The sequence below is a fragment of the Canis lupus genome, chromosome 22, assembly GCF_048164855.1.
Source record: "Canis lupus baileyi chromosome 22, mCanLup2.hap1, whole genome shotgun sequence".
Lineage (NCBI taxonomy): Eukaryota > Metazoa > Chordata > Mammalia > Carnivora > Canidae > Canis > Canis lupus.
The window spans coordinates 37,917,275-37,930,689 of NC_132859.1; the positions used below are offsets into that span (position 1 = coordinate 37,917,275).

Below are 13,415 nucleotides of genomic sequence, written 5' to 3' on the forward strand. Positions count from 1 at the left end.
GCAAGAGATGCTAAAATTCTTTAATTAGAAAGAAATCCCCCCATTATTATTTTACTCTCAAGCTATACATTAATCTCCTTTGATAACCATCTCTTCAAAGTAAAGGTAATATCTTCATTTTATATTTAAAACACTGAACCTCAAAGCATAAATTTAAATGCCAGTAGGGTGCACAGACAGCACAATTACAGGCTTTTCAAAGTCCGAGAAGCACCAAATATATCTGAAATTACAGATATTTTATTTTATTTTATTTTATTTTATTTTATTTTATTTTATTTTATTTATTTATCTATTTTTTTTACTCTCTTGTAACTTAAAACAATTTGTAAGATCCACCGCCCTCTAGGCAGCATTTTATAGCCAAGTCATGAACCTCCAAAAACAGAAGTTTACGGTGGGAATGCTGACCATCAGACAAGTCAGACTCACTACTGCAGAGCTAACGGGTGCCAACAGACTACCTTGCCTTCCAGGGTGAGGATCAGAGCATAAATCAGCCTGAGGCTGGACGGACATGACTGCGTGTTCATGTTATTCATTTCCCATTCCCAGAAACATGAAACCGTTTGTCTAACAAAAATCACATTGAAAGACTGTTATGTGAGGCCGGGAAAGAATGACCCAGAGTGCTGAAGTGATGGCGGGGGTGGGAGGGGGGTGGGAGGGAGGTAAACATTCACAATTAATCCAGCTTCAACATCTGGGAACATAGACCCTCTTTAAGAAATACATTTACTGTCCCCTGGTGAGCTAAAGAGCGTGAGAGACCGCTGAGCACAGAGACCTTTGTATTTTGTAATCTTTTTCACCTCTCTTCGGTGCTCTTCATTTGATTCTCATGGAATTTTGTTTGAATGACTTTTAACATATGTTCTACCTCTCCCTACTGAATGAACAAGTTTTCCAATTAAATAGTTTCAGTGTTTTCTTTTTGCTAAGTAAAATAATAATAATAATAATAATAATAATAATAATAATAATTGATGTTATAGGCAAATATCAGCCTGATTATTAAAAATCAGTATAAATAGTAGGTTAAAAATACTTTATTTTCTTTTATGAGCTTTGAATATCTTTAAAATTTTATTGATTTGCTATCTACTCCCTGATATTTCTTGCTCCCTATCTTCTCCCCTCCTGGAATATAGTGAAACTTTGACTCAGAATCAGCATAATGAAAATAAAAGAATTTTTAAAATTATAAGACAAATACCAGTGCTTCCTATGCAGGTAGCATAGATATAAGACCTTTAAAATGACCATCAAGCTTATCTAATTTTCATTGTTTGGAATATGTTTCAATCGTATCTGTTGATCTGATTGAATCTCTCTTTGTGTTATAAATTCTCCCCCTTGCTGTTTTGGCTATTCTTTTGCCATTTCTTCCTCAAACCTACCTGGAAGTAGGAAATCAAATGTGAACAAAGAAAATCTCCAAGATGTAAATTTAGTGATCAGTCATCTCCAACCCATAGCTGCGTTTGCACAGAAAGAGGTTACAGTGTTTGCTAAGACTGAAGAGATTAAGGTCTGTTACTCTATTTGGTAATCTTAATTCCTCATGCAATTTGCCAGCAAATGTGATCTACTGGAGAGTAAACTCTCCATCCTTCAGGTTCTGGATCTTTGTTCTTGTTTTGTGTTTTTTCATTTATCTTGATCTGTTTCTGCATATTGTGTCTTTTTCTTTCATTCACTGTCCATAAGTATCTGTAAGTCATGATCACAGCAAGATATATGGAAGAACATTCTTCTTTCTTTTCCATATATTTGGAGCCCTGGATTTCAAGACCCCAACCAACTAACCATCCAACCTACCAGTCAACCAATCAAACAAATGGATTAAATAGCATCAAATAATCTATAATTTTGAAATGTCCTGGAATCAATTTTTGCACTATACTTGGCTTTATAAAAACTTTGCAAAGGAGGGAAATATATACATTATTGTTTTATCATTATAAAATTGAAATGACTGGATCCCAAATATCATCCTCTGTAGGATGAGAGGAGGGTTCTGAATATTATTTACTCATGTGAAACTGAAATTGGAGAACTTTGTTACCTCGAGTTTGGAAACAGTAAGCCATTAAGTGTGCTGAGGGCCTCTAAGGTTTCTTTGCCCTGTGTGGGTTGTGAGCACAAACTGTGATGGGGACTCTTGAGCCATGTGAAGGCTGTGGGGATATGAGATAGGTTGTCTGTTTCCCACCAATAAAGAAGAAAGACTGAGAAATGTCATTTGGACTCACAAGTGTGAGTCTCTTTATTTAGCATCTTTCCTGTATTCTCTGGTGTCTGTGAGTTGGATCATCCATACACTCACTCTGCTTGGTTATGAAAATGGCTTTCTGGAAAATAGCTTATGTCTTATTTCTGCATCTTATTTCTGCACCTCCTATCTGTGTTCTTGAACAAGATACATAAACTCTCTGAGCCTCCCTTTCTGATATGTAAAATGTACTTCATTTTACATTTACATTTTTTCATTCATTCATTCATTCATTTATTCATTTCACCCAATAAGTATGTCTTGAGCACTATAAGATGTCAGTAACTGTTCTAAATACAGTAATTCAGAAGGGTACACAAAAGAAAAATATTTGACATTCTACAAGACTGGGGAAACAACAAAAATGAAACCAAACAAATAGGAAAATATAAAATAATATTAAATAATCCATATAAAATAATTTAAGCCAAAATAAAACATAGAGATACAAAGGTGAGCATGGCAGAATGAGAGTCTGGAAGTCAAGGACAGGAAAGTTCTCTTAAGAGATAGCATTTAGGCTGAGATCCAGATGGTGAGAAGGAACCAGGATGAGAGTCTCTCGGTGGGGTTGGATAGGGAATCCTGGCAAAGGCAGGCAGAGATCTAAGATGGGGCTGAGTTTGACATATCTAGGAAACAGAAAAAAGGGAAAATTGCTATTTAATAGAGGAAAGAAAAGAGATGTAACAGATAATAATATCTAGGAATCAAATGTGCCTGCAGCTCAAAGAGATTAATTAAAAGTGATAGTGGGGGTGAAGGCACCTGAGTGACTCAGTTGGTTAAGCATCTGCCTTCAACTTGGGTCATGATCTCTGGGTCCTGAGAGCACTGCTCTGGTTCCCTGCTCAGAGGGGAAGGGAGCCTGCTTCTCCCTCTCCCTTTGCCTGCCCCTTTTCCTGCTTGTGCTCTTTCTCTCTCTGTCAAATAAATAAATAAAATCTTTAAAAAAAAAAGTGATAATGAATTCCAGTGGCATTTAGTGGTAGGAGTTTTCTCCATCTGAACATACTATACTTATTGATTCCTTTTATCTCAGTTTTAATGTTTTTAATTTAATTTGCTTCCATTTCTTCACCAAAACTCTTTTGAAACAATCTATGGTTAAAAGACAGATTCAGGTTATGATGTCAACCGGAAGTAGACAGATAATCTAAGTGACAAGTAATTCCCAGACTGGTGTAAAAGAAACCTTTTTTTTTTTTCTTCCCCTTGCATTTTTCCTAAAACACACAGCCTCCAGGATAATTTTTTTCCTTGAGTGTTGATAGTTTTATGGCATAGGCATCAGCATGCTGGCTACAGACAGAATTTCACCCTAAATGATTCAACTGAAGAGACTAGAGTGAAGCAGGATTTACAAAAGTGTGGATAGAGTGAAGGGAACTGACAAAGGATGTTGAGATACACAGAGATGATCAGCAGAAGGAAGCTTTTACCACGCCGAAACAGCTGAAGGCGAATGGAAGAGCGTTCCCAGAGCCAGTGAGCCCCATAGCCTTGGAGGCAGGGGCTGGCTGGAATAGCTGGAGACAGGGAGGGATGCAATCCTAGCCAGAGAGGCAGTGCCGAAGCCCGGAGAGAATGAGGAACCAGCCAGACTCCTCTACTCCTACCAGGTCTCAAGTGACTGAAGCCAATGAAGAGCCATCAGATAAAAAAGCTAAGAGGACACAGTTCACAGATGGATCACTTCTTTGAGGCATAGAACAGAGAAATCATAGACGGGTAACAGAAAACATCAGAAAATGCATGGGCAAACTGACAATTTTTCTTTCCCCTTGACCTTACAATTAAAAAAAGGAAAGAAAAATTGTGCAAAGTTAATAATAGCTAAGCATCTGCTACTTTACCTTAGCATCGGCAGTTGATACAGGATGGTAGGAATGATGGCAAACTGGTTCTGTTTAAAGAAAGCAACTGTTCAACTGTTGAAATTCAAGTCATGGTTGCTATGATGACATCCCTCCTAAAACCAAATGTGTGTTTTTTTTTTAACAATAAATATATGTTGTTTTTCAACATCAGTTCTTTAGTTAACTGACACCAACTGGGTGTCCAGCAGTTTGATTCCATTCTAACACTATGTGGAATTATCCACAGACCCCATAGGTTTAAAGGCTCAGTCCCAGAAGACTGTTCCCACTTCAGACAGCAGCCCCAAATGATAGGAGCTCCCCACATTGCTACCAAGCCAACTACAAATTCAGGGGTTCCCTTGACCCCCTCAGGTTTGCTGATTCACTAGAACAACCAACAGAACTCATGAAAACAATTTACTTATGTTTACTTGTATATCACAAAGAACACAACTCAAAGAGATATAAAGGGCAAGATATGGGGTATGAGTAGCTCAGAGCTTCCCTATTCTCCCTGGGAGCACCACCCTCCCAGCAAATCCATATGTTCACCAACCCGGAAGCTCTCTGAACTCATAAACTCAGGTATGGCCAAAAGGGCCTTATTATAAATAACAGAGGACATTCCTTTCACTCAGGATATAACACGGCTTTAGGAGTTCTGTGTTAGAAACCAGGGACAAAGATTAAATCCATTTTTATTATACCACGGTTGCTGTGCAGAAAACATGGATCAGAGCATATCATCTTTCAAGAGGAATCAGGAATCCAATCTACTTCATGTGAAGTCTCCCACTCTTTAAATGTTGACAATCATTTCAGATTCCCCAAAACCTTTTTGTAGTACAAACAAAACTTTCTACCTAAAGGTTGAATTCAGCCCATGATTTCTAGTTTGGGCAAACAGCTCCAGAACAGTGGTTTTCAACCCTGGCTGCCCACTGGAATCACCTGAGTAGCTTTGAAAAGTATGTGCCTAGACTTTATGCCAAAGCAGTTAAATTAGAATCTCCTGGGCTGTGGCCCAGACATTGGTATTTTTAAAAATAGTTTCCTAATAATTGTAATGTACAGTCATTTTAAAATAAACATTTTACTTTGGAATAAGTTTAATTTAGAAGAAAAGTTACAAAGGTAATAAAGAGTTCCCATATACACCACACCCATTTTCCCCCATTATTAACATCTTACATTACCTTGGTGTATATATCAAAATTAAGAAACTGACATTGATACATTACTATTAGCTAAACTCCAGACTTTGTTTGGATTTCACCAGCTTTTCCACTTATATGCTTTCTCTGTTCCAAAATCCAATGCAGAGTACCATTTTTGTACTTAGTTGTTATGTTTCATCAATCTGTTATGGTTTATGACAATTTCTCAGACTTTCCTTGTTTTTCCTGAGTAGCACTAGCCAAGTATCCCAGGGAATGTCTCCAGTTCTGGGTTTGTCTGATGTTTTTCTCATGATAGGATCCATATGATGTATAGGTTTTAGGAAAGAATACCGTAGAGGTTAAGTGCCCTTTCAGTCACATCAGATGAAGGTATATCTCCATTTTTGCAAACAACTGCTCCAGGTAACAGAGACTGAACAAAATGGAAGTAGCACAATCTATCAGCATCAGAACACATTAAAGTAGATGGGTACAGGGAATCAGGAGGGATGATGGAGGCTAGCAATGGAACTCCATCCCTTCCAGGTAAGCCATCTGAACTGAGAGTCAAGAGACAAAGGCTCTCTTCCAGGTTCATCCATTGACTAGTCTCTAGGGAAGGCAACTAGTGTTAGTTTCTTCATCTGTATAATTTAGAAGATATCTGAAGCTATTTCTAGTCCTAAAATTTTGTAATTCTAAAACTCTGAAGTAGGGTTTAGTTAGTCAAATATTGTCCACAATTTTGTTTCCTAAGAGGAATGTGTTGTACTGCTGAATAAGACACTTCCCAAATGTCTGGGTTTGGGTAGAAAAAGATGGCAGAGAGGCAGCTCTGCTGCATTATTTGGCATTTATGACACTTGTATCCTAAGAATGTCGAGCATCTGGCAGGTGGAAAACAAATTGTAAAGACTAAGAAGAAAATTCAGCTCATTCACTCATCTTTGTACCTGGGACTCAACTGTTGTTCTTTCCATTATGATAGATTAAGAAGTAAATGATGGAATTCATTTTTTAAATCTCAGAAGGAGTGCACATTTTAGTACTTTTAAAAAACTATTAATGTTGACCCTTTGCATAACTTTAGCCGGATTTAGATGGAAGACTGGCTTACAATGTTGGATATTCTAAGTTGCCAATAATTTGTACAAAGCCCATGATTGCAAAACCACAAAAATTTCCCAATAGCGGAAACCTCTAATTAACCGACATAAATGGCAGGGTGGATTTGTTTTAAATATATGGTTAATAATGCTTTTTGCTTTAAGATCATAAACTGAGAGATTTTTCTATTGAACTGAGATAAGTAGGCTGCAGAAGGTTTTGCAAAATTCTTTTCCACTTTTGTGTGTTAAGTCTGACCCAGAACATTCTACTAATATTGGATCAAACTCTCCTCTGATGTAACTTGCCTGTGGGAATTGTATTGGCTGTGAAACTGGCTCCCCTTAGTAACTGGTTAAAAAAAAAAATTTTTTTTTTCAATCACAATTCTGTGGTTTGTTTTGAATGACTGAAGCCAGGTTCCTAGGCTCTGAGACAAGAAAGAATGTCAAATGGGACCTTTAATGTGTATTTATATTTAAACATCAGACCTAACAGAAAACCCTGAAGCTTTATACAATGATTGGAGCCTTGTAAGAACCTAATTAATGTATCTTCGGGTGAATGGTTGGCCTGGCACGCGAGCTGTCCCGAGGTACTCGAGGGGGTTCAGGTACCGCCTGGGAAGAATAGATGCGGTTGTAGTGATTCAGTGGCCCGTCTGAAAGGGACATGTAAAGGCAGCTTTGTCTGGCATGCCGCCTTTTCAGACTCACTTGATAATGCTAGTGTCAGTTTCAACTGAAGCGTGGGCCAGATTGCAGATAGCTTGAGCTGGCATTTCAAAGCAGTTAATTGTGAAACTTGAGAAGAGAATGGGCGCATTCTTCCTAAGGTGGCTATTCAAATGCACTGTCTTCCCCCCTAGAGCTCCAGTCTCACTTTTGTTCCGTTTCCACATAAAATGCACGAGGAACCGAGCCTTTCCCTCGGTAGCTCCTATATTGCTGCCTTTGCTGGGACTGCTTTGCCTTGTTAAAATGTGCCCCGTGTATTAAAATGAAATTGTCACTGCTGGGTGGTGCAGCATAACATGGTTTGACACTAAGCGCCAGCAGCTACAGAAAACAGACTTTTATTGCATTTATTCTTTCGGAGAGGAGAGTCTCTAAAGGCTCACTGCAGACATTCACTTAGTTAAATCTGAATGAAGCCAAAGTGAACAATCTATGCTGCTGTCTTTGTGTTACTAGAAACAGCCCCCATCCGGCTAGATGCGGCTGTAAAATAGCCTTAAGAAAAGATGATCGCACTTAGAATCCAAAAGGGAAGACTTGAGGGCTTTCAATCCAGAGCAAAAATATTTTAGATGGGTAGCTTCTAGCTTCTTCTGTATTTGCTGAAACACTTTAGAATCAACAAGTACGTGCACACACCCCAATCTAGTTTTAGTCTTCATTTAGAATTCCATGTCATTTTAAGACAAAGAGAAAGGATTTGATTTGTAGGACTCCTGCAAGCAAGCTTTAGATTCTTAACTGCCTTTTATCCAGATGAGTATCCAGAGAGAGATTGAACAAGGAGGGGGCTCTGGGGCCTAAGCTTTTCATTCTGTGGCTCTCCTAGAATAAAAATTCCATAAAGTAACATCTGTAGTAATTAAGGGCTTACATTTCCTCTCCAATTCATGCCTCTGGTAGGAGGGAAGGTTATCGTCCCTAAGAGGCGATGGATAGTAGCTCCTGTGGGAAGACAGAAAGAACAGAATTAGAATTCTTTTGTTCCTAGAAATGCAAGTTTCCTACTTCAAAAAATAATAATAATAGTAATAACAGGCTGAAAGACTTACTGTGTAAGATTTCATATAAAGAAAAACTTAAAGGAGTTAGGAAAATTGTATTTAGCTATTGCTAAATATTCAGAATAGAGAAAGATTCATCTTGCCTTTCTAGCCCAAATATCTTCTGATTTGGAGGAACTTGTGAATAAGCAGCGAGCAAAATGCTCTTTGCTTTTATTTTTTATTTGTTAAAATTGTACGTTATAGCTTAAAGAGGTTTGGTGGTTGTTTTTCTTTCCACGTTTGGGCATAAAATTGATTACTTTTTTACATGTTCTTCAAAATAACACCAATGTGGATCCTTTGGGCCATTTGATAAAAGAATAATAACCTATTCATTCATTTCCTGTACCTTCTTGGCATAGCAGGACAAGCAACATCATTTGTGGCACCCCCCCCCCCCCATTGAAAGATCAAAATGCAGGATTCCTTGTTAGAAAATCATTCAAGATTTCAAGATGCTGCCAGCAGAGTTTTAAACCAAGTAAAGGTCTATTCTCAGTTCGTGGCTCTGTCGTTCTGTGCTGGTCTTATGCCAGGGAAGTCAGTTTTGCTTGGTAGGTAGAGATTTGCCATTTATATGTGTAGCTATAGAGCAAAATGTGCCTCCATCCCATGCCTCATAGGAATATACATCAGAAAAGACTTCTTTTTTGGGATGCCTGGGTGGCTCAGTGGTTGAGCAACTGCCTTCCACTCAGAGTGTGATTCCAAGAACTCCCTACAGGGAGCTCACTTCTCCCTCTGCCTCTGTCTCTGTGTCTTTCATGAATAAATAAATAAAATATTTTTTAAAAAGACTTCTTTTGTTTTTATGTAATTGGGTCATAAAATAATGACACCCCTCCCTCCCCCGAACATGCTCCTGATACCATCTAGAATTTCTTAACCTGAAGAGTTACCCCAGCTGCTGTGAACCTTCCACTTAGGCACAGTGTTCTGCTTATCTCACCCTATCTAAAAGGACACTGGGCCAGGCCAGCCCCCTGCCTGAATGACTTCTCTAAGGGCTCTTCTGATCTCCTGTGCCCACTTCTCAGTGTTTCCCTGTATTCTGAAATTCCTCTCACATTTGAATGTCTGTAGCTGTAATAAATGTGTAACTTACTTGGCATCTGTTTACATATTTTCCCCTTATCTTATTTCCTATACACATAATATACTCCTGAAAACACTCTTAAAATTCAGGTGTAAGGAGGTTTTATAACTTGAATTAAACTGCTTCATTCCAAGAAAACTCATATTAATAACACAGCAGAAAATCCAAAATTATACTTTGCCTTTTAGACAAATTTCACACATTTCATACACATTCTTTCATATGCGTGTGAGCTGTTTTTTAAATTTGTATTTGCCTCTGGTGTACTGTTTGGGGCATTTAATTTCTTTTAATCAGAATCAGCCCTTTAATTTTTATCTTCCCCATCCAATGTTATAAAATAATAAAGCCCTGCTATAGTTAATTATTTAGAAAATGTTGCCAATTCTGGTCTACTTAGGATAAGGCAACACTGCCAATAGTGGCATTATGATGGTATAGTTCAAAATGTTGATTCATTAGCTTGCAAGTGAGATGCCAAAATCTGGCCCAAGAAACCTAGTTTAGGAATATGGATTCCTAGTATGAAAAAAATAGAGGATTTCCAAAACTCAAAGTTAAGAAAGTTCAGGACTTGAGGTTTATGTTTTTCCCTCACATTTGAGACCTCAAATAATTCTCTTTTGTGCCTCCACCCAGTGGGTTTTCAATAAAAGTGTCAAGATGCTGATGATAACATTATTGTACTAATCATGGCTTTAGACTGCAAGTGGTGGAAATACACCACATCTCCTCAGCGTGTTTTGTGGAGTCCCTTAGCACAATAGCTTACTGGTTACAGTTCGGCTTTGGTGTTAGACAAGCCTTAGTTAAAATCTCAACTCTGCCACTTATTGCCAAGGTCGTTTGTCTACGTAAGCCTCAGAGTCCTGGATGTGAAGAGCAAAAAGACCTCCATTTCAGGTTTGCTAATTCAGACATTCAACAAATATTTATAGATCACCTTCAATTGCCAGACATTGTTTTGTGGATTAAAAAAGATAATGCCTCAGTATACTTCTGGGAGAGGAATCAGCACAGGGCCATCCACATAGGCAACTTTCAATGCAATAAATAATACTCTTAGCAATGGTGAGTTTGTGATGTTCTAATCATGGTGGTCACGGCAATCTTTGATAATTCTCGTAGAATGCTCAACCTAAGCTTTTCCATGGCTTTCCCATTTCCCTTTTCCTTTTTATTTACTTTTTGCAAATATGTACAACTTTGTTAAAATATATGATCCCTTGTTTACCTCGTTTTTCAGAATGGAGTCTACTGAAAAATGTGAAGTGGTAATTCAACATTTTAATGGAAAATATCTGAAAACACCACCAGGCATCCCAGGTAAGAGATACCATTAAGCAATTATTCATTTGTTCATTTGTGTCTAGGCTTATTGCTATTATTAGAACAAGTATATGATAAAGCCCTTGGTTGGTCACTGGGAATGAAAAAGTTGCTTTTATAATTGTGTGTTTTTTAACAGTATACAGCAACTCATCTCTCTCAAAACTACCAAAGGTTTCTTTATGATCCTTCTTTGGCCTTTCTTTTGAATCTCTGGTGCTGATTGCTTGAAGTGAATTGGAAGAAATACATTGCAAATAGTTTAAAATGTACTTCAAGTGAAGGAAGTCCTGACTCCTGTCATTAATGTTGGTATCTTGATTTCTGCCTTTATATACTATATCTAAACAGTGATAAGTCACAGTGAAGTACACTAATTGATGCCAATTTCCAAACATTTTTTACCAGTCCATCACAAAAAAAGGGTATAGGAAGTGAGAGTAAGGATTTAGAATTTTTGTTTTTGCATTTAGAAACTTGACATTGCTATGAAATCTGAAGGCATAATTCCATATTTTTAAAAAATATATCAGTTACTGACATATTGATTTTTTTAAACTGTCCACTCATCAGAGATAATTTGAGGAGCACCAATCTTGACTGTCCCAGGACATTTCACATTTCCCAACGCAAAATCCTTAAGCTTTCCTAGATATCATAAGATGATAAAAGTTTATGCTACTAAAAATAACATTCACCATAAAGAATTGAATAAATCACATGCATTTGGGGCTTAAGCTAGCAATGCTTTAACTTGCTGTTAATTTGGTAGTAGTGCATACAGCAAGTATTTAATATTAAGTGAATAAATTTAAAATATATCTTATGCATACACACAAATATTAGAGATTGAATGAAGTGCTAAAAAGGAAGACTTAAAATGAGGGGATAAAGAAATATCTGACTAAGGCATATTGGTTTATTGGTTGCTCTTTCATTTTTGGTGATTCTCAGGGGAAAAATCTGACTTCTTAAGTCTTATAATATTTTCCTTTTGATTTTTTTAAGCTGGGCTCCTATAGTGTTTGCTGTGTAATGTGTCTGCTATTTAAAACACATAGTTAGAGAGTTCAGGGGTTGCATATTTCAGTTCCTTAAAATGTACTGAGGCTACATAAAAGAGGAAATCTGAACAAAAAGAGAAATAATAATGTGGAGGGGTCAGGGTCCTTTTAGGTAGGACTCGACTCGGTTTATTTGGGGAAGGTATCAGGAAAGGAGAAAGGTCCTTCAGACACTCACTTAGATGATCTGCAAAATCCAAAGTAGCATCTTCTGGTTAATCAGAGTGCACACACAATGACGCCTGTGCCTCGATTTGGTTAGCTTCCATGCGTAACATTCCCTTGAGAACCAACTACATTATGATCCAATTGGAGACATATGGTGTTGTTAAGAGAAGAGTTAGCAGTTTTCATCTCAGCATGTAAGCTGCCCTTGCATTTTAGGAGAAATACTTTTTCTTTTCTTTTAGCATAAAAGACACTTTAAGACACTTCACTCAGTCCTATCATTGAATAGAGGGGTTGCATTGTTAGAGAATTCTCCCCTTATTTATCCCATTTTATCCAACAGATGGCTATCTGTATAGAAGGCATTCAAACTAGGTGTGAATTAGATGGCTCTATAAAAAAAATAAGAATGAGAAAATTATGTAGAAATTATTATTGGTTCAAGTTTTAATACATCTCAGGTTTTTTTTTTGTTTTTGTTTTTTTGTTTTTTGTTTTCTTAGCTTTCTTTATTTTCGGAAAAGACATTGAAATCCTTCTTGACTTGATTGATTTGCAATTGTATTATTTGGTTTTCCCCATAGAACATAGCTGACTAATACAATTTAATGCTAAAGACAAAGAAAGTCACTACAAATCCCCAAATGTCTAGGCATCCTTCCTGAATACACAGGCTGTGATATCAACCTGTCTAATATCATAGCTACACCCAATGGAAACATTGTGAATAGCAAGAACTTGGTTATGAGTTTCTTACTCACTTTTGTCTCGTGGGAACACAAGAGGTAAAATAATTATGCTCAGTTATAAAATTCTTAAGCGATATAAGTTATGCTTCTGAGATTTGCACTAATGTAATAGAATTAAATATACAATTTTGATCATCATTACTTAAATTTGCTTATTTATGCATTGAAAGTCAGAGGTTAATAAAAGTTTCAAATATTAACAGAAGATATTTCATCTTTAGTATTTAAGTTTGATATGGAATAAAATAGGATATAATGCAAAATGAGGGTATTTTGGTAGGTCCAGTAGTAAAAGGCCCTCATTGGGTTCATTCATGGTCAGAATATGAATAATCAAATATGACTACACGCTGTTTGCCTTTATTGGTCCTCACTGCTTGTTTGTTGTAGATAATTGAAATGTTATTTTCAAAAACTCATATCTTAATCCAATTTTTTATTTTAACTTGAAGGCTTCAAGTGGGATGTTATTAAAGGCCCTGATATCAAATTGAAAGGGATTCCTTGGATATTTTCAAAAGAAATGATGAAATTCCTAGCCTTTTCAATCTTACTGTAGCTTTAGACCCACCTACAACTAATATAGAATTCAAAAACTTCTAAAAATCTCAATGTTCTGCATTATCAAGTTTTGGCATCTTTGACTTCAAAAGTTTGTGGTTTTAGGAAACTCACTGATTATTTCAATGCAATGCCATAAGGTCGTGTAATTGATGCACCACAGTTCCAGTAATGACCTGAGATTCTCACACCAGGAGATAGCTGTAGAAAAGATTGCATGTTAAGTCAGTCACCTTCTTATACTAGACCCCTGCTTTTATC

General features: G+C 37.0%; 1 protein-coding gene across 27 annotated transcripts in view; it reads left to right on the plus strand.

Annotated features, from left to right (window-relative positions):
- The window catches only part of RBMS3 (RNA binding motif single stranded interacting protein 3), a 1,291,910-nt gene that overhangs the window by 1,032,072 nt on the left and 246,423 nt on the right, over positions 1–13,415 (plus strand). For all 27 annotated transcript variants that reach the window (XM_072793055.1, XM_072793061.1, XM_072793062.1 and 24 more), the window contains one exon: positions 10,530–10,609. In XM_072793055.1, the coding sequence (XP_072649156.1) occupies positions 10,530–10,609 (80 nt within the window). The remainder of the gene's footprint in view (positions 1–10,529; positions 10,610–13,415) is intronic.